We start from the raw sequence: 27471 nt of genomic DNA, 5'->3' as shown, positions 1-27471 counted from the left end.
AAAGAGAAAAGTCAGACACAGAAGGCTGACCTTGCTATTCCACTTACATTCTAGAAAAGGAAAAACTGTATTGACAGAAATCAGATCAGTGGATGCTTGGAGCTGGATAGAGTAAGGTAATTGATTAAAAAGGGGGGTACTAAAGTTCAGCCAGTGTGGCTCAGTGATTGAGCATCAACCTATGAACCAAGAGGTCACAGTTCAATCGATGATTCTCACTCATCATTGATGTTTCTATCTATCCTTTCCTCTCTGAAATCAATAAAAATGTATTTTTTGAAAGTGTTCAAGATAACTTTTTGGGGTGCTGAAATATTCTGTATCTTGACTGTGGTGGTAATTACACAGACATTTGTCAGAACTACTAGAAATGTATATGCAAACATGGTGAATTTTTCTGTATGTAAAATCTATCTCAACCTAATTTTAAGAAACAGTTAAGAGAAAACAGAAATTCAACTTTTATCCAGTATATTACTTTGCTAACTCTGTTAAGCTAAAATTAAACATGCCAAATTATCAGATTGTTTGATAAATGCTTTTCCTGACATTCACAGTAAAAAAAAAAAAAAAAAAGGTAGCTTTCAAACATATAATGAAATTTGTCTTTGTAGGTGATATATACATGAAGAACTCTAGACTAGTGTTTGTTTCTAAATTTGTGAAACATTGTTTTGAACTAGGTAGGGGTTGACACTTATTTTTGTAATGGTCCAGATTGTAAATACTTTAGATTTTGAGGGCTGTATGGTCTCTGTTACAGCTACTCAATTCTGTCATTGTAGCGAGAAAGTAGCCATAGGTAATATGTAAATGAATGGGTATGATTATATTCCAATAAAGCTTTCTTTACAAAGTAGGCATTGCAGGCTATAGATTGTTGACCCTTGTTTAAGACAGTTGCAGAAATCATAAAATAGTGATTAAAGCAAAAATTCATGCTAGCTCAAAAAATGTTCCTTTAATATTTATTGTTTTTCCTACTAGGAATTAAATATGGGCCAGCGATGTTCAGATACAAGAGGAATTGTCTTTGAAGATGTAAAAGTGCCTAAAGAAAATGTTTTAATTGGTGAGGGAGCTGGTTTCAAAATTGCAATGGGAGCTTTTGATAAAACCAGACCTCCAGTAAGTAATGTGACTTGATCATCTTCATAGGATCTTTTATTACACTGAGTAGTTTTAGTTTAACATTGTATACTTCATGTATATTTCTTTTCTAGTATCTGCTTCTCTTATTAAGGGTGGAGAGATAGTTTTCTTTAAGAATTCTTCAACTCTCTTGCTGCCTGTTACAGAAATTATTTTAGCAATTATAAAATTCCTGTAGTTGCTGCTAGATTTTACAGAGGCAGTGCAGACAGTCATTCCTATTGATAGGTACTCATTTCCTCTTGCTTTACTCATTAGGAATATTTCCCTAAGAAGCTTTCCTTTCTTAAACTGAGGGAATGATTTATCTCTAGCTATGATCCTTTGCCTCACAAATGCCTTCTATTAAGCTTAAATTCATAAATAATATAAATTTAAATCCTGGTGCACCCTCAACACATTGCCTTAAGCTAGTTTATCTCTGTATAGTCCTTACTGTAGAATCTTAGGCAAGTAGCCATTATACTGTGTGTTTTAAAGACTACATGATCTCTCTGCTTTGTAAAACCTAGGTAGCCGCTGGTGCTGTGGGACTAGCACAGAGAGCTTTGGATGAAGCTACCAAGTACGCCCTGGAGAGGAAAACTTTTGGAAAGTTGCTTGTCGAGGTAATTTAACATTGAACTTGCTTTGTTCAAATGTAAATACAGTCATTTTCATCTAAATATTTGATAATTGTCTTTTAAGTACAAACTATTTCTGCTATATAAGCAAGAAGATAATGTGGTCTGTCAGGATGAGTTTCAAGAACAGATTTTCTTTTTTTTTTAATATATTTTATTGATTTTTTACAGAGAGGAAGGGAGAGGGATAGAAAGTTAGAAACATTGATCAGGTACCTCCTGTACACTCCCCACTGGGGATGTGCCTGCAACCAAGGTATATGGCCTTGACCGGAATCGAACCTGGGACCCTTGAGTCCGCAGGCCGACGCCCCATCCACTGAGCCAAACCGGTCAGGGCAAGAGCAGATTTTCTTTATACTCTGCTACTATTGTCTGCTCAGGGGATTGTGCTAATTAAGAAGAAGAAAAAGAATAGCCAGTATTTACTGAGTGCCTATTGTATACATGACACTGTGCTACACATTTTAAATAAATTGTCTAATTCTCCCAGTACTACCCTTAAAATATCCATTTAAGATTGGGAAACAGAGACAGAGAGATTCAGTAATTTGTCCAAGATCACAATTTATGTATCACAGATCTAGGACTCCATTTCATGTTCTTAATCCATGTGATATTCCACGTCTTCTTAGTCTCAAATAATTTCCATACTAAAGAGTCATGTCTCCCATGAATTTCTAGGGAAATTTTTAACTCTTAATCTCTTCAAGTCCTGGAGAGATATAGTATCTGTATTTTCTCCTGTAACTCTCCTGAGGTTGTACAGTGAACACCCCCTCTTTCAGTCCTCATGTGTCAATGGTTCTCAAACCATCTGTGGTGAAAGATTAGGTTTTTGTTTTTATTTTTCATTTCTAAGCAATTGTGGACTATTATTTTTATAAATATAAGAATGTAACAACATCATATTGTTATAAAAGTTTCTAAATGTTTACTCTCACTTTCTATGCCATGAACCAGTAAAAGTTTGTGAACTGGCCCACAGATTAAATTTAGATTAGTATTGCTCTATGTCCATTAACCTTAATTTCATCATTTATCTTTCTGTGCTGTATTCTAGATAATTTTCTCAGTTTTCCAGTCCTTTGATCCTGTCCCTAATCTGCTACTTAATCCTATCTTGAATTTTAATGACTCTTTAAATTCACAGAATATATATTCAGTTCTTTTTCTTTTTTAAATATATTTTATTGATTTTTTACAGAGAGGAAGGGAGAGGGATAGAGAGTTAGAAACATCAATGAGAGAAACATTGATCAGCTGCCTCCTTCACACCCCCTACTGGGGATATGCCGGCAACCAAGGTACATGCCCTTGGCTGGAATGGAACCTGGGACCCTTTAGTCCTCAGGCCGACGCTCTATCCACTGGGCCAAACCGGTTAGGGCTTCAGTTCTTTTTTGAATATACTAGGGGTTCCACTCCTTCTTTTATGGTGTCCGGGTTTCTCTATCTCCTTAATTAAATAAAAGTACTTTTTTATAGTCACTTTCAGATTTTTTTTCTGTTGTCTCAAGATCTTAGGGTGTTAATCTTTAGGTCTGTTGCATCTTCTATCTCTGTTACAGCCAATTATTTTCCCTCTTAATTTTTGCTTGTAAGTTTATCTGTTGCAGGTATTCTTTTTCTTCAGTGCATTGACATAGCCCCTATACATTGACTTTTGTACTTTTTTATACTTTTATCAGGTACCTCAGAGATTTCACCATTTCAAAAGCTGCTGCTATTGTAGTTTTTTACATTACTTTCTCCACTTGGGAGAATCCTGATCCACAGAGGCTGTACACATTGATTCCACTGTTTTTGAACCTTCCAGTCAGAGTCCTAGGCAAGAGATAAACTTCGTGGCCTTCCTGCGCTCATGAGCAGAGACTTTTAGTTCCCCTGTCGAAGGAAGCTCTGTTCCTAAGTGCTTTTTCTGTGTGCGTAAGGAATCTCAATGTTCACCCCTCATCTTCTTCATTTTACATCCAAGTCACCTCTTCTTGTGTGTTCACTAAAACTCCAGCTATTTTCACATTGAACCCAAATCTGTCTGATTTTTTTTCCTTCCCTGTGTCATTTATTCTCAATCAAGATTTAAATTCCTTCTGAGAGGTACCTGTAGATTTGTTTCGTTCCTTTGCGCTCTTTTTTTCCTCCTAAATCAACCATTTCTTTATGTTCGTGGCCATAAAAAGAGTTTACATTAGCTCATTCATCTTGCCAGACTGCATATATACAGATTAATAAAATGAATATTATTGAATATTAGTTAATCTTACTCTTGAACAGATAAAAACTACAATGTTATTCAGTGGAGATCTGTCATCATTTACGGGTCTTCCTCACCAAGTATCTACTAGTAACTTTTCATTCAATATGGAATGTTCTTGTATGTTCCCTTTCTTGTGGGCTCTGGAGATTGTTTTCTGAATTCTTACTACCTGCCCCAGTATATTTTGCCTCATGGCCCTTCATTATTAAGTATAGAAAAAGTCTTCGTCTTTACTTACTACTTACTCAAAATACAGTCTTTTATCATTTGATTTCTCCTGAAGATTTGCATCACCTCTTAATTACTCTGCAAAATGCTGGCTGCCTATAATCTCAATATGTATAGTGGTACGATGCCATAATTCCCTGTCACCCTTTTGCCAAGCACCCCTACCCCCCAATCTATGTTCTTTACAACTCAAATCTGCTGGCATCTATGTTCTTGGACTATAGCATTATGAATAAGAAGAGTTACCTCATATTTGGAATCCACACTTGAATAATTGATTAGCCATTTCATGTCTGATATTGGGAAATATTCAAGGATATATTGCCATATACCTATGTTTTCATATGGAAATCTGAAGCCAAAAAAATGTAAATATGTTAATTTTGTACTAGGTGTTGATGTGGTATAAATATGGGAAAGAGGGGAGATAAAAGGTGATATAGTTTGCAGTCTTTTTTTCATTTATTTATGATAAAGCCTACTTTAGCTCCATCTACATTGTTTTTCTGTCTATACCAGTAGATATTCCAGACTCATCTATAACATTCCATGTAATCTACTTTATTTTCTTCCATTTAAAATTAAAATATTAATTTAATATATTAGGACTTACTTTCTAAAAGACAACTATGTTACAATGTGTCTGCCTTTTTTCCCCTCACTTCCAAAATAACCAGCTTTTGTATAGTTCTTAGTTATTTGTTATTCTATTTCTACCATTATGGTTTCTTATTCTTACTGTCTGGGTATATTGGCTGTATTTTATGCTGGAGTATATGACACCCCACTACCTTTTGACTCAATGCAACACAAAGACTCATCAATTTATGACCTGACTTTATAAAGCATCCAACCATAATATTTCTTCCACACAGTCCAAAATGATAAAATAAAATTATCATGCCCTCTATTTTTTCTTAGTAATGTGATGAGCATGTTTGCAATTCTAGGATTCCCCACCATTAGTCTTCTCCTCTTTTCTAGGCTAAACAAAATAAATACTAAGGGGCCCATTTATGTATATCTTTGGTTTATTATCTCAAAAAAGAATAAATAAAAATGGGTGGGTCTTTTTTAAAATCCTATTCACTACTGTGTTTATTATTATTGTTATTATCACTTCTCTTAAGTGAATGCTATGTCTGTTACTTATTCTTATATTGCTTAACTTGATGTAACTAAAGCTGCCCCAAACAGATGATGGTACTTTTTCTTGCCAATGAATAAAACTAGGAAAATTGATGACAGATTACTGGATGGTAAAAATTCTTATGGCAGTAATTGCCTGCTCCTTTGTCTAGTCAGAACCCTATGTTTTGGTGAATTTGAGTGATCTAGGATAGTATGAAAGAGTCTGTTAAGAATAACTCTCACTTGAATTTATTATTATTGTTAATTACCAGTAATTTTTCCCAATGACTTCCCTTTCTTGGTAGGAAAATATCAGAGGTGGAAAAGGGTTATTTGAGAATGAAATATACCTCCCTCTTTATTAACTACTAGTGGCCCAGTGCACGAAATTCATGCTCGGGGAGGGGGTGTTCCTCAGCCTGGCCTGCACCCTCTCCAATCTGGGACCCCTCAAAGGATGTCCTACTGCCGATTTACAGGGATCGGGCCTAAACTGGCAGTCGGACATCCCTCTCGCAATCTGGGACTGCTGGTTCCTAACCGCTCACCTGCCTGCCTGCCTGCCTGCCTGATTGCCCCTAACCACTCTGCCTGCCGGCCTGCTTGCCCCCAACTGCCCCCTGTAGCTGGCCTGCTTGCCCCCAAATGCCTCCCCCCCCCCCCGCCAGCCTGATCACCCACAACTGCCCTGCCTGCCGGCCTCATCCCCACCTTCCCTCTCCACTGGCCTGCTCGCCCCCAACTGCCCCCCTGCTGGCCTTCTCACTCCAAACTGCCCCCCTTTGTCCTGATCACCTCCAACTGACGCCCACTGATGGCCTGCTTGCCCCCAACTGGCCCCTCTGCTGGTCTGCTTACCCCCAAAAGCCCCGTCCCCCACCAGCCTGATCACCCACAACTGCCCTCCCCTCTTGGTCCTCTAACCGCCTCTACCTCAGCCCTGCCACCATGGCTTTGTTCAGAAGAACGTCCGGAAGGTCTCCTGGAAAGTGTCCCAGTATAATTAGCATATTACCCTTTTATTAGTATAGATTTTATGTTCAAAATTCTTCTAGTATCTTCTTATCACACTCAGATTAAAATCCAAAATCCTTACAATGGTTCTTTATTAGCCACACTGGCCTTTTGCTGCTGTTGTCTTACTTTTATTCTACCCCTCAAATATCTACTTTGTCATTCATTTCACTAAAGAAACTACCCTGAGCGCCCTATGTAAAAAATAACACCTCAGACACTCTATACATACTAATTCTGCTTTTTTTTTCATAGCTCTTATCACTACCCAGCATTATATATCATGTGTGTGTTTATTGACTTTAGAGATAAGATACATATCATAAAACAAATTAAAAAATAATATAGAGAAATATAGGATTAACTCCCAAAACGAGAACTACAGACAGGGTTACAGAAACCAAAAGGAGAGTACTGTGTACTGGTTAGACACATTACAGGGAACCTGAGCTGGGTTTAAACAGTTTATCAGAACATGGGCTGAAAAGCAATGAATGTGACTCATTGGGAGTGTTGATTAAAACACATAAACTAGGCACCACCCCAGATTTTTTCATCAAAATCTCTCAAGAGGCCCTAGCCGGTTTGGCTCAGTGGATACAACGTCAACCTATGGACTGAAGGGTCCTGGGTTTAATTCTGGTAAAGGGCATGTACCGTGGTTGCAGGTTCCCTGGCCTTGGTCTAGGTGTAGTAGGAGGCAACCAATCGATGTGTCCCTCTCACATCGATGTTTCTCACTGTCTCTCACTCTCCCTTCTGCTCTCTCTAAAAATTAATGGAAAAATATCCTTGGGTGAGGATTAACCAAAAAAGAAAAGAAAAAATCTCTCAAGAGAAGCATGGGCATCTTATACCAGGTTGCCAAAGCTATAGTACAATAAGGTCTAATATATATTGCCAATGGAAATATAAATTGGTATTACTTTTATGAACCACATTTTGGTAAAATATATATCAAAAATACCTGCCTTTGGGCTCATATTGCAATGGTTATTCTACAGTTATATTTCATATGATACTCCCATATGTGCAATGTGACATAAGTATAGGTTATTCATTATAGCATTGTGTAGAAATAACCAAACATAGAAACAACCAAAATGTTGATCATCCATACAGTGGAATACTTTGCAGCTATAAAAAAAGAGTAAGAAATTCTTTATATATTGATATAGAAAGCACTCAGGTTTGTTGATAATAAAAGCAAAATGAAGAACCATCAACGTGGTAGACTAACGTGTAAAAAACGGAGACTATTGAAGTATTTGCTTTCATATGTATATGTAATATCTCTGGAAAGATTAGAAAACAAAACTGTTTAACTGGTTACCTCCAGGAAGGGGAATTAAATGAGATGGGGAAGGGGAAGGATGATAGAAGTGAGAGGAAAACTTGAATATCTCACTGTTTCACTAATAAACGCTCCTTCACTATTAAAAAAAAAAAAACAACAGTGAAAACTAAACCAAAAAATTAAAAATAAAAACTTTAAAAAATCACTGGCTTAGAAGAATGGGCAAAATTCAGACAAGTAGAAGTAAGGGAGGATATTACTTTACTTCTTCCACATAGGAATTATTCAGATTGGTTAACAATGCCTCCTCTAAGACTCAATTACCATGCCAGTATCAAGTAAGTTGTCACATTATAGTGTGACTGGATATATGCTCTAAATATAGTAAATTGAAATTAAACAGCTCAGTGACTTTTTTTATTTTTTTGTAACGTTTGGTTTCTATTAATCCACACAGTCATAGATTGTGTGGTTTTATAACATTTTAGTCTTCAAAACCTATTTTGATGTTGCCTACTACACAAAGCACCTTTCTAATCATCATAGTATTCTTGTTTCTGAATGCCTGTGGAACTTCTTTTAATGTATATTACTTTAAAGCATATGTTCTATTCCATGTTCATTTGAAATAATTTATATGATACAATATAAGTAAAATTAAGAAACCTTATCTATAATCCAATTGTCCAGAGACAATTAGTGTAGACATTTTGCTCTATATTCTTTTTCCATGAATATATTTTCCAAATCTATAACTATATTATGTATTTGAATTTTTCACTTATCAATATATGGTGAACATATTTCCATCCTATAATATATTTTGCCATATAACTCATAGAACACTATCTCTTATTGAAAGTATCCATCTTATGTCCCCTATTTGGTTACGAACCTCTAGAAGAGGCATCTTTTATTTGTCCTTGTCACAGCATTCGCTTTCCCCTGTCAGCATCTGATATACATTATTATTCACAATATGGAGCTATTTTCTTTAAAAATCCCAGCAGACACTCAAAAGGATACAAATAATTTCTGTGGTATTTTTCCCAAAAATGCATAACTTCTTTTCAGTCCTGTGAAAACATCTAATAAACTCAAGTTGATGGACTTTATTAAAAAAAAATAACCGCCCTAGCTGGTTTGCTCAGTGGATAGAACGTCAGCCTGCAGACTGAAGGGTCCCAGATTCGATTCCAGTCAAGGACACATGCCTGCGTTGCGGGCTTAATCCCCAGTAGGGGGCATGCAGGAGGCAGCCAATCAATGATTCTCTCTCATCATTGATGTTTCTATCTCTCTCCGTCTCCCTTCCTCTCTGAAATCAATAAAAATATTTTTTAAAAAAATAACCAAATCAGTATTCTTCAAAAGTGTAAAGGTCATGAAAGACAAGGAAAAACTGAAGAATTGTAACAGACTGGGAAAGACTAAGAAGAAATAACAACTAAATTCAATTGGAATTATATTTGGGATCCTTGAACAGAAAAAGGACATTAGTGGGAAAGTTGGCCAAATTTCAATGAAGTTTAAATTATCAAATTAACTTCTTGATAAGTATACTATGGTTTTATAATATGTTAACATTGGAGGAAGCAGAATGTAACTTTTTAAGAGTAAACTTAGTTTAAAAAAATTTTTTTTAATTCCAGGAGGAAAACAAAAATTAAAATATATTCTTAAACGTTTTCTTTTTAATTCTAGCACCAAGGAGTATCATTTTTGCTGGCTGAAATGGCAATGAAAGTTGAACTAGCCAGATTAGGTTACCAGAGAGCCGCGTGGGAGGTTGATTCTGGTCGACGAAATACCTATTATGCGTCTATTGCAAAGGCTTTTGCTGGAGATATCGCAAATCAGTTAGCTACTGATGCTGTGCAGATTTTTGGAGGCAATGGATTTAACACAGAATATCCAGTAGAAAAACTAATGAGGGATGCCAAGATCTATCAGGTAAGGTTATAAATAATTTTTGTTGTTTTTTAGGAAAATAATGTTTGTAGATGACATTAGATTTGATCATTTAGGAATTTTATGCCACTAGTAATAACAAATGACATCATAGATGTTTGTAATCTGAACTAGTTAACACAAATAAGTATATTACCTTTAAGTACATGCCTTAAGAGAGAATATGTTGCAACATCAAATGTTAGATTTCCCAAACTTTTTGAAATGTTAATATTTGATTTTTTAAGACAACTCCAAAGTTTTGGTAAATCACTTTTTATAATTTAACTAATTGTTACAAAATTATATATTTTCATGGTTTTCACAAAATCAAGTTTTGGAATCACTATAGACCCTATATATGATTTTATTTAGTTGGGTACTAAAATAGAGCTTAAACTACTTTTTAAAATATTAAGTAAATTGAAGTATTTGTGTAACGAAGATATTTCACCTACATGTATATCTTTTTTTTCTTGCAGATTTATGAAGGTACAGCACAAATTCAAAGGCTTATTATAGCCCGTGAACATATTGGCAGATATAAAAATTAACAAGGTCTCTGTAGAAACATGACTAATTGTTGAATAAATAGAACAAAATCCAGTATTTAAGCTACAGAAAAAGAAAGGGCTTCAAAATTTTTCCCAGTGAAAATCTTCAAATAAGTACTCTTCACTAATCATATACAACTGATTCTAATAGTAATTTTTCCTTTGTTTGACTTGCCTTTCCTCAAATAGATTTGGTTTCATTAAATTATGTTTGTCTTCAGTACCACTGTACTTGAATTATATTAACCTTGAAAAATGCATTATTTTTGTTATTTTGACTTCTTTTAAATTAGAGTAACAGAAATTCCTTGGAATTTCAATATTTTTCCAATGACAGAATGGTGGGTTTATAAAAGTAGGATATTCTAAAATTTACAATGAGAAACTTTTATAGGATTTGGATGCAACCAAATAACTTGCCAGTGACTTTGTAGACTTAATGATATTGTATTAGAGGAGTTCATTTTGCTAGAATTTGGAAAATATTTGTTTTCAATTTTATACAGTGATAGTAAAAAATTTGATGCTTATATTCTCCCATTATACAACAACCAGAAGTTACTTAAAATTTTTGTTTAATTCTGGGCCCACATTTTCACTTGCCTTATTTAAAATAAATCAATAAAGTTTGCCTTAAATTATTTTTATATGACTCCAATCTCATTTCATGTGCATACTGAAAAGAAACTTTTAAATAAAAGTCTTCAATACTTACTACTGTGTCTGTATTTTTTTTTAAACCTCACCAGAGAAAATGTTTTTCATTGGTTTTAGAGAGAGGAAGGGGGGAGGGGAAGAGAGAGAAAGAGAGAACGAGAGAGGGAAACATCCATTAGTTGCCTCCCAAATGCTCACAACCTGGGTATGTGCCCTAACCAGGAATCGAGCCTGCCACCTTTCAGTGTATGGGACAACAATTCCACCAACTGAGCCACAGCAGCCAGGGCAGTGTACGTGTATTCTTTCCAGAAAATTTATTACTTCGTGTAATAGTGGATACCTAATTTATATACTATGATGGAATAAAAATCTTACTTGGATTTTGAACTGCATAAAGTTACTTGCCCATTTTTCATGAGATTATATTATTACTAGAGGCCTGGTGCATGAAACTCACGCACAGGTGTCTGGCATGTAAGGGCAGGTCCCAGCAACCTCTGGGCCCTGAGCAGCACCTGGGCCCCTAGGCCCGGCACGCCCCCCTCTGCCTGAGTCACAGCGCCCGAATCCCCACACAGAGATGCAGTGAGTGAGGCCAGATGCTGCAAGCCAGGGCACAACATGGGCCTTTGGGCCGCCCAGAGGCACCGCACAGAAGCCAGGCAGGCAGCACGCTCTCTCCCAGCCAGCCTTGCAGACCAGCTCCTGTGCGAATCCACAGGGAGTCCGACTGGCCGCTGCGGTCCCAGGGGCTGTGGCCCAGCTCACCCGGAAGAAGCTGTGGAGGTGCGAGGCGTGCTCCTTGCGGGCGGGTGCCCGGCACCTGAGCGTGGGGGCTTCCCTGGTGCACAAGTCCTGGCGGGGAGGGAAGCAGGCGGAGTGAGAGCGAGCTCAGTGGACACCTGCATTCTCTCTGCACCTCCATCCCCATCACCCCCTGTCTATTTCCAAATACAGTCACAAGGGAAAGGTTAGGGATTCAATTTGCATAAAGGGAGAAGGTTAGGGGGCCACAATGCAGTCCATTACACTACCCTCAAATTAGTCTTTCTGGTAACCTGTTCTTCCTAGGACCCCCACCCTAAGTCACCTTATTTGCATAAACTCAAGTGATCTTTTTAAAGAATCTCATTATGAATAACAAACTCCTATCAAAAAAATTCCAAGGGTTTTAGGAACTCAGAGCCAGGGAGTGGGAAGAAAAGCCAAATACATATCCTATACCACACTAAATTATAAAAATCAAATCTTTTACAAAAGATATTTAAATGACAAATTTTTTGTGCTCAATTATAAAATTGTATTTTAATGGCACAGCTAGAGTTTGAAGAGATTTGAAGACTTCCTAATACCCCAAATTGGATATTACATAGAAATTACAAGTTAAATAGAATATATGTATATTCCAAATGCAGATTTGGATTTATAATACACAGGTCCAAAAATTTACCAATTCTAAATACTAGCATAAAGGTTTCTAGATAAAAATATGTTTCAGAGCCATATGATGAGAATATTTATTGAACTACCCTTGCTAATAAGTATTAAGCAATTATATAACTATCAATTAAGACTTTAGTCACAAGTAACACAAATGAACTTAAGCTACTTTAAGTTAAAAAGTGAACAATTGTATTTAAGTCTATTGAACTTCAAACAACTCCAGGGTCAGGGGCTGTGAAATTACCCCCACAACCTCCAACCCTAGGCAGTGGAAAATCACTAATGACTTTTTGACTCCCAAAAAACTTAATTACTAATAGCCTACTTCTACCAGATGTCTTACTGAGAACTGAGAACATAGTCCATTAACACATATTTTGTATATTATATGTATTATATCTTGTATTCTTAAAATAGAGTATGCTAGAGAAAATAAACTGTTATTAAGAAAATCATAAAAAAAGAGAAATGCATTTATAGTACTCTATGTACTTATTGGGGGGAAAAATCCGCATACAAGGAGACCAGTGCTGTTTAATCCAAGTTGTTCAAGGGTCAACTGTATATTGAAGTGCCTCGTGGATCTAAAGGGCAGGGATGGAGTCAGTTTTAGTAAGGCACTAGAACCCAAACAGTCTTTAGCAATCCATGAAATACTATTTTTCTACCTCACAACTCTACTTCTTGCTGTCATATGTTGTTGTTATTTTGTCTTGTTCTGTAGCTTAGTTTTCTCTGCTTCTTTGATCCCACCCTATATAATAAATAGATAATATGCTAATTAGATCTGACGGTGGAACGACCTTCCAGAACAACCTTGCGGAACGACCAGTGGGCGGCTGCAAGGGCCAAACCCCTTGCATGAATTTCATGCATCAGGCTTCTAGTAATAGTATAAGATCTAATATTCACATATGAGATTTCCCACCACTTATCAGCTGTCTAGAGGTATAAAAGCCAGAAGGGTAGGTAGAATTATAAATTACTAGAGGCCCGGTGCACAAAAATTTGTGCACTCGGGGGGGAGGGGGGGGTCCCTCAGCCTGGCCTGTGCCCTCTAGCAGTCTGGGACCCCTCGGGAGATAACGACCTGCTGGCTTAGGCCTGCTCCCGGGTGGCAGAGGGCAGGCCCAATCCCTAGGTGCAGCCCCTGGTCGGGCTCAGAGCAGGGCCGATTGGGGAGTTGGGGCGCCGTCCCCTGTCACACTCAAGGCAGGGTCGATGGGGAGGTTGTGGAGCAACCCCCTGTCACACACAGAGTAGGGCCAATACGGGGGTTGGGGCGCTGCCCCCTGTCACACACAGAGCAGGGCCCATCAGGGGGGTTGGGGCTCTGTACCCTGTCACGCACAGAGCAGGGCCCATCAGGGGGTTGGGGTGCTGCCCTCTATCACCCACAGAGCAGGGCGGATCAGGGGGTTGGGGCGCCGCCACTCTCACACTCAGGGCAGGGCTGATGGGGAGGTTATGGCTCTACCCCGTCACACACAGAGCAGGGCCGGGGGCGGGGGGGTTGGGGCACCGCACCCTGTCACACACAGAGCAGGGCCCGTGGGGGGGGGGAGCTCCCCCCTATCAGGCACAGAGCAGGGTGGATAGGGAGGTTGTGGCCCCGCCCCCTGTCACACACAGAGCTTCAGGGCGATCAGGGGGTTTGGGCGCTGACCCTGTCACGCTGATCCCGGTGCTGGGAGGCATATTACCCTTTTACTATATAGGGTAGAGGCCTGGTGCACGGGTGGGGCCGGCTGGTTTGCCCTGAAGGGTGTCCTGGATCAGGGTGGAGGTCCCCACTGGGGTGCCTGGCCAGTCTGGGTGAGGGGCTGAGGGCTGTTTTCAGGCTGGTCACACACCCTTCAGGGCTGTTTTCAGGCTGGCGGGTGACTGAAGCTCCCAACCGCTCCTTTTTTCCTTTTTTTTTTTTTTTTAAATTCTGGGCCAGCTTTAGCTTGAGGCTTGGCTCCAGCTCTTAGGCCTCCGGCTGAAAATAGGTTTCTGGCCTTTGCTTACAATGTTGCGAATCTGCTGGCTGAAGTTGGGCGTATTTGTTACAATGTTTCTTAAACTGCAGGCTCAGAGGCAGCGCAGGCGGGAACGTTGGATTCCTCCGTCACTGAGGCAAGCAAGCCTCATGTTAGTTTCAAGCTGCCTGGCTGCCGGCCGCCATCTTGGCTGACAGTTAATTTGCATATCTCGCTGATTAGCCAATGAAAAGGGTATCGGTCGTACGCCAATTACCATGTTTCTCTTTTATTAGATAGGATAAACATGATTGCTAATTGCATTTATCTGTGAATTGATGGTTCCGGGAAGAGGAATCCTATGTAATAAAAGAGAAACATGGTAATTAGCTGTACCTCTGCTACCCTTCCCATTGGCTAATCAGGGTGATATGCAAATTAACTGCCAGCCAAGATGGCGGCCAGCAGCCAGGCAGCTTGGAACTAACATGAGGCTTGCTTGCTTCAGTGACGGAGGAAACCAACGTTCCCCACCTGCCTTGCCGGCCTCTGAGCTTGCAGTTTGAAACATTGTTACAAATATAGAAGCTAAACAAAACCCCAGAAACCTGCCTTCAGCCCACAGGGATCTCAGAGCTGGAGTTGATACAGTGTTTCGATTATAGAACCCAAACAAACCAGATACCTGCTTTCAACAGCAGAGGCCTCAGAGCTGGAGCCAGAGCTAAAGCTGGCCCAGATTTTAAAAAAAGAAAAGAAAAAAAGGAGTGGTTGGGAGCTTCAGTCACCTGCCAGCCTGAAAACAGCCCTCAGCCCCTCACCCAGACTGGCCAGGCACCCCAGTGGGGAACCCCACCCTGAAGGGGGTGTGACCAGCTACAAACGGCCATCATCCCCTCATCCAGACTGGCCAGGCACCCCAGTGGGGACCCCCACCCTGATCCAGGACACCTTTCAGGGCAAACCAGCAGGCCCCCACACATGCACCAGGCCTCTATCCTATATAGTAAAAGGGTAATATGCCTCCCAGCACCGGGATCAGCGGAACCGCGAGGCCTCCCAGCACTGGGATCAGTGTGACAGGGGGCAGCGCCCAAACCCCCTCAGCGCCCTGCGGCTCTGTGTGTGGCAGGGTGCGGGGCCACAACCTCCCTATCTGCCCTGCTCTGTTCGTGACAGGGGAAGGCGCCCAAACCCCCTGATCATCCCTGCTCTGTGCCTGATAGGGGGGAGCTCCCCAACCCCCTGATCGCCCTGCGGCTCTGTGTGTGACAGGGTGCGGCGCCCCAACCCCCTGATCAGCCCTGCTCTGTGTGTGACAGGGTGCGGCGCCCCAACCCCCACTCCATGGGCCCTGCTCTGTGTGTGATGGGGTAGAGCCATAACCTCCCCATCGGCCCTGCCCCGAGTGTGACATTGGCGGCGCCCCAACCCCCTGATCGGCCCTGCTCTGTGGGTGATAGAGGGCAGTGCCCCAACCCCCTGATCCGCCCTGCTCTGTGTATGACAGGGGGCGGTGCCCCAACTCCCCTATCGGCCCTACTCTGTGAGTGACAGGGGGGAGCTCCTCAACCCCCTGATTGACCCTGCTCTGTGCGTGGCAGGGTACAGAGCCCCAACCCCCCTGATGGGCCCTGCTCTGTGCGTGACAGGGGGTGGCGCCACAATCTCCCCATAGACCCTGCCTTGAGTGTGACAAGGGAAGGTGCCCCAACTCCCCAATCGGCCCTGCTCTAAGCCTGACCAGGGGCTGCACCTAGGGTTTGGGCCTGCCCTCTGCCACCCGGGAGCAGGCCTAAGCCAGCAGGTCATTATCTCCCGAGGGGTCCCAGACTGCGAGAGGGCACAGGCCGGGCTGAGGGACCGCCCCTCCCCCCGATTGCACTAATTTTTGTGCACCGGGCCTCTTGTTATTTTATAAAAAAAATGCCATATACTTATCAAATTACTTGAATGAATGTTTAAGGCTCTACCAGAGTCATCAATTTGCATAAAGGGAGAAGAGATTATTCCAAGACTACTCTGAATTAAAAATAAAATAAAAATAGCAGTTTATACGGCTCCCAGAATCACATTCATTAATTTTAGTATATTACCCATTATCAAATAGTACAAACAAAATAGTACAAAAGATCTTTGGAGATTAACAATTAAAGTTTATAGGCAACAGTGCTTTTGTTGTTTCAACACGTTAAACATTTCATTGAACTCAATGAAGAAACTAATAAGATGTTAGAACTGGTAAAAGGGAGAATTTGAAGAACAGACATAAAAGCAGTTAAAAATGCTTAAAAGAAGTTGCTAATAGATATGAGACTGGCTAATAACCTATAGGGCAATAATATCTAAAGGAGTCATCTTTTCTACAGAGCAGAAATCAGTAGTAGTTCATAGTTCATTTGCATTATTCTCCATTTTCTACAATATAACTTCTAACTTTACAGAGTTGTAAAACAGCCTGCCAATAGAAAGACAGTCACAGGTACACACCCCTTCAGAAAATACCCAGAGGATCCATTAGACAATACCTAGCACTTCACTAAAAGGATATTCAGTAATTTCTTTTATCCATTTCCAAGTCTTTGACAATGTTTCTTGATAGTGTCTTCCTATGATTACAAACACTATGCCAAGATTACCCTTGATAACTAGAAGGCCGGCTTGGCCTATTGACCTAGATACTGTAAGAGTGTAAATTAACCATGTAGGCCTTGTATTAACTTTGGAAATCCAGAGACAGGATTAACTTCTAAAAGTTGTCATTAAAAAAACAATAAAAGTTTTAATAAAGTACTCAAATTGAACTTTTAAAGCCTCCATAATTTGGTATCTAAAGGCTAGGAAACCAAGTCCAAGAAACCTTCCACCAGATTTCTCCAGTAGTAACTCAGAATTTGGGAGAATTTCTCTCCTTGGCTTCTCCAAAATTTACTAAGGTTCCTGGCTTGCCAAGAAGGACCCTCCCTGTAAAACTGGAACCCTGTAAGCCAGGTGCCATTTCTGTTTTACTGGGATAATTTGTAGGCATTGATTCTACATATAAAGTCAGCTTATTTATTAGTGGGCTAGTCATAGCTGATTAAATAAGCTTTATTTCCAAATACAGTAGGGCCTTGACTTACGAGTTTAATTCATTCTGTGATGGAGCTCATAACTCAAATTATTCATATGTCAAATCACTGTGACATTCACTGCGCCAACTAGCGGTGGCTTATCTGAAGCTGGCTCGTAACCCGAATTTTAGCTCACAACTCAACTCAAAGCAAAAAATTGGCCGAGAGACGGCTGGTATCTCGAAAAACTCGTTAGTCGGGACACTCGTAAGTAAAGGCCCCACTGTATGACATATTAGGTATGGCCTTGGTTACACAATCAATCTCTTCAATTATATCCTGGGAAACAGGAGTGCCAACTCCTTTTGAAAATTGCCATGAAATGTAAGGAGATCCAGGAGATGCTTCTGAATTCTGGAGACTCAGTGACAATCAGATACTATCTTAAAATTCCAGTTTACAGCCCTGACCAGTTTGGCTCAGTGGATAGAGCGTCAGCCTGTGGACTCAAGGGTCCCAGGTTCGATTCCGGCCTTGGTTGCGGGCACATCCCCAGTGGGGAGTGTGTAGGAGGCAGCTGATCAATGTTTCTGGGCACATCCCCAGTGGGGAGTGTGTAGGAGGCAGCTGATCAATGTTTCTAACTCTCTATCCCTCTCCCTTCCTCTCTGTAAAAAAAAATCAATAAAATATATTTTAAAAAAATTAAAAAAAATCCAGTTTACAAAAGCAGAGCCCATCAAATTGAAGTCTAGAGATAGGCTAAGAATTAAAAAGGGCTTCCTCACATATCCATAAAAATAGAACATTACAACTGCAGAACAATATTCCAAACAAGTAGCCATGATTAAATTTCACTCATTGGTTCATTCAGTTCTCTATAATTGTTCTTGAGTCAGTGAACTGCTTTCAAGTAGCCATCCACTTTCAGACCAAAGAGTCCTAGAAACCCTGACTCAGTCACTGATATAGTGTGATATTTGTCTAAGCTATGTCGGCTTGGAAGTCTCTACCCAAGAGGTTTCCTTAAAGTTATCTATCGATAGTTCAAAATATCTGATCCTTTCCATGTGTCTCTGAGACTGGCCCTGAATGCATAAACTTTGGGCTGTAGCTTACAGCATAGCCTTCTAGCCTTCTAGCTAGCATCAGCGTAAAACAGAGACTATCTGTAGATGATTGCCCTAGTTCAGGCTTCTGTAACCATACCATAGACCAAGTGGCTCAAACAACAAAGATTTATTTCTCACAGTTTTAGAGACTAGGAAGTGCAAGATCAAGGTGCCGGCCCTCTCTGGCGTTGCATACTGCTAACTTTTTGTAACCTCACATTGCAGAAATGAGGTGAGTGAGCTCACTGGGATCCCTGTTATAAGGGCACTACTCCCATTCATAAGGACTTCACCCTCATGTGTTAATTACATCTCAAAGGCCCCTCTTCCTAATATCACATTGCGGATTAGGATTTCAACATACAAATTTTGGGGGAACACAAACATTCAGTTCATTGCAATGATCAAGACTGAATGTTGTAGTTAATTACTATATCCAATAATGTCAGAATGGAAGTGAATTGAAGTATCTGTTGCAGCATAGTGTGTAACTATCTCATAAGAATTTAAAGCATTATTTGCCCTGAGGGAAATAGGACATTGACAAATCTCCAAGATGGGAAATATGTAATTGTTTTTACTATCTTTTTTTAAAATAAAGTGAAAGAATAGTTTTTGTGATTTTACAGGGACCACAAAAGATTTCAAGGATACATTCAGGTGTAAAATATATCCTGAAATTTAATTTGTCTAAATTCAAAATTTGACCACAGGAAGGGAAAAATTAAAAGAGATGGCAAAGATGATCTGATATCTTGAGTAAGACAGGATTAAAGGTGCCTGAGAAAGAACACTTGGTTACCTATTTAATGAAATGGACAATAAATAAACACAGAAGAATGTAATCCTATGTAATAAAAGAGAAACATGGTAATTGGCATACGACCGCTACCATTCCCATTGGCGAATCAGGGCAATATGCAAATTAACTGCCAGCCAGGCAGCTGGAAACTAACATGAGGCTTGCTTGCGTCAGTGACGGAGGACTCCAATGTTCCCCCCCACCCCCACCCCCCAGCTGCTGCAGGCCTCTGAGCTGCCACTCTAAGCAACTATGTAACAAATATAGAAGCTAAACAAAACCCCAGAAACCTGCTTTGGTCCGCTGGGCTTCAGCCAGCAGGATCACAACATTGTAAGCAAAGGCCAGAAACCTACTTTCAGCAGCGGAGGCCTAAGAGCTGGAGCCAAGCCTCAAAGCTAAAGCTGGCCCAGAATAAAAAATAAATAAATAAATAAAGGAGCGGTTGGGAGCTTCAGTCACCCCCAGCCTGAAAACAGCCCTCAGCCCCTCACCCAGACTGGCCAGGCACCCCAGTGGGGGACCCCCACCCTGAAGGGTGTGTGACCAGCTGCAAACAGCCATCATCCCCTCACCCAGGCTGGCCAGGCACCCCAGTGGGGACCCCCACCCTGATCCAGGGCACCCTTCAGGGCAAACCAGCCGGCACCCACCCGTGCACCAGGCCTCTACCCTATATAGTAAAAGGGTAATATGCCTCCCAGCACCGGGATCAGCGAAGCCACGAGGCCTCCCGGCACCAGGATTAGTGTGATAGGGGGCAGCGCCCAAACCCCCTGATCGCCTTGTGGCTCTGTGTGTGACAGGGGGCGGGGCCACAACCTCCCTATCCACCCTGATCTGTTCGTGACAGGAGAAGGCGCCCCAACACCCTGATCAGCCCTGCTCTGTGCCTGATAGGGGGGAGCTCCCCAACCCCCTGATCGGCCCTGCTCTGTGTGTGACAGGGTGCGGCGCCCCAACCCCCCGCCCCCCCGCCACGGGCCCTGCTCTGTGTGTGACACTGTAGAGCCATAACCTCCCCATCGGCCCTGCCCTGAGTGTGAGAGTGGTGGTGCCCCAACCCCCTGATTGGCCCTGCTCTGTGGGTGATAGAGGGCGGAGCCCCAACCCCCAGATGGGCCCTGCTCTGTGCATGACAGGGGGCAGCACCCCACCCCCCCGATGGGCCCTGCTCTGTGAGTGACAGGGGGCAGTGCCCCAACCCCCGGATTGGCCCTGCTCTGTGCGTGACAGGGGGTGGCGCCACAACCTCCCCATCCACCCTGCCTTCAGTGTGACAGGGGGCGGTGCCCCAACCTCCCAATCGGCCCTACCCTGAGTGTGACTGAGAGTGGCATCACAACCTCCCAATCTGCCCTGCTCTGTGCATGACAGGGGGCGGCGCCCCAACTCCCCAATCGGCCCCGCTCTGAGGGGGTGCACCTAGGGATTGGGCCTGCCCTCTGCCACCTGGGAGCAGGCCTAAGCCTGCAGGTCGTTATCTCCTGAGGGGTCCCAGACTGTGAGAAGGCACAGGCCGGGCTGAGGGACCCCCCTCCCCCTCGAGTGCACAAATTTTTGTGCACCGGGCCTCTAGTATGATTATAAGGGACTTTAGATATTTAGCAAATGAGGAAACTTTGTTCCTTTTAAAAAAATAATTAAGGATATGAAAAAGTCAATGTTGAGAGCTCAGAAAAATTATTCTGGTAAGACAAAATCTCTGCTATCTAATCAAAGGTAAAAATTAACTTTTTACATTGTTGGTGAAGGGGTTAATCAGTAAACCAACAATTTTCAACTGGTATGCCATAGTACAGTGGTGCACCTCAAGAATTTTTAAAAAGTGCAATACCTGACTATTTAGTCAGGGGCACTGAACTCTTTTCCTTAGTTTGTCAAATAATAAAATGACAACAGCCTACACAGCAATAGCTGTTCAGTGTGAATGAATCAAAATTATACCTAATTGTTTTTTCAAATCAGCCAGGGAGCAGACAGTCGACTGGTTGACCAGTCACTATGATGTGCACTGACCACCAGGGGGCAGACACTTCGACAGATAGGTTAGTTTTCTGTTGGGGTCCAGCCAATCAGGGCTGAGTGAGACAGGTCAGACACACCCTGAAACCCTCCCTAGCTGGCCAACCTCCTGCATCCCTCCCCGACCCCAGTCATGCACCGGTGGGGTCCATCAAACTGGCCTGCACCCTCTCCCAATCCAGACCCCTCAGGGGATGTCGGAGAGCCAGTTTTGGCCTGATCTTGCTCAACACAGGAGCTGCCCGCTGGTGGTCAGTACACTCCCACAGGAGGAGCACTGCTCAACCAGAAGCCGGGCTCACGGCTGGCAAGTGCAGGGGTGGTGGCGGGAGCCTCTCCTGTCTCTGCCACAGGATGTCTGACTGCACGCTCAGGCCCACTCCCTGTGTGGAGCGGGCCTAAGCCGTCAATGGGACATCCCCTGAGGGCTCCAGACTGCAAGAGGGTGCAGGCCAGGCTGAGGGACTCTGCTCCCCCATGCTGCTGCAACCCGAGTACATGAATTTTGTGTACCAGGCTCTAGTAGCATATAAAAATAAGAAGCAATGTATGTAAACTTAAATTTATTAATTTATACTGTTCAGAAATAGATATGTAACTATAGATGTGTAATTATAGACATACTAGAAGCCCATTGCATGAAGATTTGGCCTTCCTTCCCCTGGCTGCCGACTCTGGTTTTCCTCTGGCATCCGGGATCCAGGCCTTTGGTCTGGCCACAGTGGAGAAGCCAAGCCTCGAGGCTAGGCTTCTCTGCTGTGGCCACAGCAAGGCAGCTGCAGCGGAGAAGCCAAGCCTCTTCAGTCTTCAGTCTTCAGTCTTCACTCCGTGCCTTTGTATGCAAATTAACTGCCATCTTTGTTGGGTTAATTTGCATAGTCGCTCTGATTGGCTGGTGGGCATAGCCGAGTGACACCAATTTGCATGTTTCTCTTTTATTAGTGTAGACTAGAGGCCTGGTGCACAAAAATTTGTGCACTGGTGGGGGGGGGTGTCCCTCAGCCACACTTGTGCCCTCTCACAGTTTGGGACCCCTCGGGAGATAACAACCTGCTGGCTTAGGCCCACTCCTGGGTGGCAGAGGACAGGCCCAATCCCTAAGGGCCTGCCCCGCAGCTCTTGGTGGGGCTCAGAGCAGGGCCGATTGGGGAGTTGGGGCACCGCCCCCTGTCATGCACAGAGCAGGGCGGATCGGGAGGTTGCGATGCTACTCTCAGTCACGCTCAGGGTAGGGCCAATTGGGGGGTTGGGGTACCGCCCCCTGTCACACTCAAGGCAGGGTCGATGGGGAGGTTGCCGCGCCACCGCCTGTCACCCACAGAGCAGGGCGGATCAGGGGGTTGGGGCGCCTTCCCCTGTCACGAACAGAGCAGGGCAGATAGGGAGGTTGTGGCCCCACACCCTGTCACACACAGAGCCGCAGGGCAATCAGGGGGTTTGGGCACTGCCCCCTGTCATGCTGCTCCAGGGGCCAGGAGGCCTCGCGGCTCTGCTGATCCTGGTGCTGGGAGGCATATTACCCTTTTACTATATAGGATAGAGGCCTGGTGCATGGGTGGGGGCTGGCTGGTTTGCCCTGAAGGGTGTCCTGGATCAGGGTGGGTGGTCCTGCTTGGGTGCCTGGCCAGCCTGGGTGAGGGGATGATGGCTGTTTGCAGCTGGTCACACATCCTTCAGGGTGGGGTTCCCCACTGGGGTGCCTGGCCAGCCTGGGTGAGGGGATGATGGCTGTTTGCAGCTGGTCACACACCCTTCAGGGTGGGGGTCCCCACTGGGGTGCCTGGCCAGTCTGGGTGAGGGGCTGAGGGCTGTTTTCAGGCTGGCGGGTGACTGAAGCTCCCAACCTCTCCTATTTTCCTTTTTTTAATTTTTATTCTTGGATTAATTTACCTTCTATGACTGTCACTGGAGCTAGAGCCGGCTTTAGCTGTGAGACCTTGGCTGCTGAAAGCAGGTTTCTGGCTTTGTTTACCTTCTGTATTTGAAACTTTGTTGCGACTCCAGGTCTGAGATCCCGTCTGACTGAAAGCAAGTATCTGGGGTTTTGTTTAGCTTCTATATTTGTAACAATGTTTCTTAGAGAGCAGCTCAGAGCCCAGCAGCGGCAGGCGGAGAACTTGGCTTCCTCCGTCACTGCAGCAAGCAAGCCTCCTGTTCGTGTCAGTTGCCTGGCTGCCAGCCCCATCTTGGTTGACAGTTAATTTGCATATCGCCCTGATTAGCCAATGAGAAGGGTAGCAAAGTTACGGCTAATTACCATGTTTCTCTTTTATTAGAGAGGATTAGTGTAGATTATAGCTATACAGACACATTGAGGATTTATCATTTCTACAACTTCATCCACTGGCCAAAAGTAAACTTATGGGTCCAGAACTCAAATAACTGTTCTCCTTCTCAGTGGGCATTAAATTCTTAACTGATTAGAACTCTTCACATACAGACATATTAAAAAAAGTAAATAACAAAGGGTGAAGTTAATTTTAAGAATATATTTTATTTATCCTAACATATCCAAAATATCATTTAAACAATCAATACTTTTAAATTGTTAATGAGATATTTTGTACTATTTTTACTACTAAGTCTTTGAAATAGGGGTGTGTATTTTATGCTTAAAACATATCTCAATTCAGATTGGCCACATTTCAAGAGCCCCATGTGGTTATATTGGTCAATGTAGGTCTTAAGGTGGAGATGAATTTGTTTTTAATCAATATTGTGTGTGTTTTTTGTAGTTACCTTTCTTTGGCAGGGGGTACATTTTTACTTTCATTTATTTTATTTTATTTTATTTTATTTTTACCTTAGAGATTTCCTCAGCATCTACTTTATATAACAGAGGAAAGAACAGAAGCCAGAGAAATTATGACTTTGCAATGTTCACAAAGCAAGTTCATAGCTGTAACTATACTCAGGATGTGGGTTAATTTACATTGTAATTCGTGTAACAACAATGAAAAAATCCCCTGATTTATTAATGGCTCTAAAAAGACTGAGTTACCAATATGGATTCTCTAAAGTTATATGTAGAAAATACATATTACTTGTTGGGGTCCAACCCCAACAGGTCCAGGGGGTCCCATAGGTGGGGACGGTGTCGGCGAAGAGGGAATGACACGGAGGCAGCGTTCAGGTGATTATCATAGCCAGGTTCCTCTTAGCCAGGTTCTATGGCCAGGTTCTCCAGCCAAGTTCTGTGCAGGTTCTCTTGCTATGTTCTCTCGCTAGGTTCTCCAGCCAGGTTCTGTGCCATTTTTACTTTTAGAATGGGCAAAAACATACCAAATTTCAAAAGTACCAGAATATTCAGTGAGAGGTCAGCCTTCCTTAAATCCTGTTCCCAGTCAGCCATTTCTCCTTCTGTAGGCAACTACTTTTTTTTTTAAAGTATATTTTATTGATTTTTTACAGAGAGGGAGAGAGATAGAGAGCTAGAAACATTGATGAGAGAGAAACATCGATCAGCTGCCTCCTGCACATCTCCTACTGGGGATGTGCCTGCAACCCAGGTACATGCCCTCGACCAGAATCAAACCCGGGACCTTTCAGTCCACAGGCCGACGCTCTATCCACTGAGCCAAACTAGTTTTGGCTGTAGGCAACTACTTTTAGTAATTCTGTGCATGTGCAAGTATATCCATATAAATTTTCCTTTGTTTCCCACACAAATAGTAGCAAACTATATGTAGTTTAGAACTTTCTGGTTTTGTTTTCAATTAATTTATTTTGGAGATCTTCCCAAAGCAATGTATGCAGAGCTTCCTCATTCTTTTTAATGGCTGCATAATGAATATACCATAGTTTATATAACCCTTGATGATTAATTAAAATATTTGTAATCTTTTGCTATTGCAAAAACTGCAGCTTAATATTCTTGCACATCATACAGCTCCCTTAGTTGGAGAGGGAGAGCTGTCGCCTCCTCAGTTCTTGTCAGTCTCCTAAGAAAGTTTTCAGACAAGTGACAGCAGTGTTGAAACAAAGCAAGAAAATTTATTAAAAATAATAGAGGCCTGGGGCACGAAATTCACGCAGGGGGGGGGGGTGTCCCTCAGCCCAGCCTGCACCCTCTCCAATCTGGGACCCTTTGAGGGATATCCAACTGCCGGTTTAAGCCCAATCCTAGTGGGATCAGGCCTAAATGGGCAGTCGGACATCCCTCTCACAATCCGGGACTGCTGGCTCCCAACCACTCACCTGCCTGCCTGTCTGATTGCCCCTAACCACTTCTGCCTGCCAGCCTGACCACCCCTAACCATTCCCCTGCCAGCCTGATCAATGCCTAACTGCTCCCCTGCCAGCCCAATTGCCCCTAACTGCCATCCCCTGCTGGCTTGGTGACCCCTAATTGCCCTCCCCTGCCGGCCTGGTCGCCCCCAACTGTCCTCCCCTGCCGGCCTGGTCACCCCCAACTGTCCTCCCCTGCTGGCCTTGTCACCCCCAAATGCCCTCCACTGTTGGCCTGGTTGCCCCCAACTGCCCTCCCCTGTTGGCCTGGTTGCCCCTAACTGTCCTCCCCTGCAGGCCTAGTCACCCCCAACTGCCCTTCCCTGCTGGCCCGGTCACTCCTAATTTCCCTCCCTTGCCAGCCTAGTCGCCCCTAACTGCCCTCCCCTACAGTCCTGGCTCCCCCCAACTGCCTCCCCTGCTGGCCATCTTGTGTCCACATGGGGGCGGCCATCTTATGTGTTGGGGTGATGGTCAATTTGCATATTACCTCTTTATTAGATAGGGTATTTAGCATATTGCAAAAGTGGACCACCCAGCTAATCTGAGCACATGCCCAGTGGGGGTTCAAGGGGTTTTATTCCCTTTCTCCCTATAGGTTTCAAGGGTCCTCTGCCAGATATCTTGGGTAGCAGATTAGGTTTCAAAGTCCTGGGCTACATTGTTGTGGCTTATTTTAGGAGGTTTGTACAAACACCAGATGTCTTGTATGGCAAATCCTAAGGCAGCTGACTTCTCTGTTTAGTGTGTGAGATAAATTTCCTTTTTTTTCCTTCCCCCTTTTCTCCTCCTGCCTTAGCAGTTCCAGGGTGATTTAAGCTATGTATTTTTCAGTTAAGGAGGAGAGATATTAACCACTTCCTCTCAAGTGTTCTTGGTAGGAGAAGATAAGGTCTTTCAATTCACAAGTTGGCTGCAAGCTGCCCAAACTATTTGGCTTTGTTTAATTTTCTTGTCTGTTTCTCTATTCCACTTGCCCAGGAATTTCCCTAGGTTCTTACTATTCTGCCACAAGTTCATACCCAGGCGAGTATATTTGTAGGAGATATACCTATAATTGTTGAATTTATTACAAGAATTGCTAGAACAGATGCTCTCTATGTAATCACACACAGAAACCTTGTTTTCTTTAATCTGCCTACCCCCTTTTTTTCCTTTGACTTGAACTGGCCTCACCTAAAACCCTAACTCACCTCCCTCCCTTTCCCTTGCTTAATCATTAAGCCAAAGAGGTTCTGGTCAGCATCCAGTAGTTTTAGGAACAAAGCCTCAGGTTTGTTGACCACAGAGAAACTGGCCAAACTAGAGAAAACATCTAGGCCTCAGTTGAGTTTCAGCTCCAGAACAACCTCACTGACTGACCACATGCTTATGAAACCAGGCTCAGTAATGCCTTGGTTGACATTAGGACCCGATGCAGTGATCACCTACCCCCCACCCCCACCCCGCCATCACCTTAGGGCTGACCAATCAGTAGAGGCCAGGACCCTGACCATGACCCTAACTCCCTTAGTCACCATGATTAATGATTATTCCCCTTTATAACCTATCTTCTAGAAGCCATCAGAAAGCCAGGTATTTGAGTATGAGCTACCTGGGACTTAAGGTATGGCACCTGAATCAATCTTTACTTTCTTGGCTGCAAACTCTTCTATGTGTCTTATTGGGCTTTGAGGAGCACAGGCAAACGGCCCCCTTCAGTCTGGTACACCTAAAAATATTTCCATTTTGTTCACCATTGTTTCCCAGAATCTAGATTAATATTTGGCTTCCAATACATATTTTTGAATAAATTTATAAAATAGGAATTGAGGCTTATTTTTCATTCCTTCAGCAATTATTGACTCAATCTTAATCTTACTCTTTGGATCTGATGCTTATATTATTCTTATTTTAAACATTGCTTTACCAAGGAGATCTGAACACTGCCCCCTCTCTCTTGGTTACTCCTCCCACATCTGATTTAATGACAAAAGGCT

At 42.8% G+C, this 27471-nt stretch overlaps 1 protein-coding gene across 1 annotated transcript in view; it reads left to right on the top strand.

Moving 5' to 3' along the window:
- ACADM (acyl-CoA dehydrogenase medium chain) overlaps positions 1-10852 on the top strand; it is a 39331-nt gene extending 28479 nt beyond the window's left edge. The window contains exons 9-12 of the mRNA XM_059689160.1: positions 988-1128; positions 1665-1760; positions 9410-9658; positions 10138-10852. Coding sequence (XP_059545143.1) covers positions 988-1128; positions 1665-1760; positions 9410-9658; positions 10138-10209 — 558 coding nt within the window. The 3' untranslated portion in view covers positions 10210-10852. The remainder of the gene's footprint in view (positions 1-987; positions 1129-1664; positions 1761-9409; positions 9659-10137) is intronic.
- The last annotated feature ends 16619 nt before the right edge of the window (positions 10853-27471 follow it).

Source organism: Myotis daubentonii, chromosome 3 (assembly GCF_963259705.1).
Source record: "Myotis daubentonii chromosome 3, mMyoDau2.1, whole genome shotgun sequence".
NCBI lineage: Eukaryota > Metazoa > Chordata > Mammalia > Chiroptera > Vespertilionidae > Myotis > Myotis daubentonii.
This window is presented reverse-complemented; position numbering and strand designations above follow the sequence as displayed.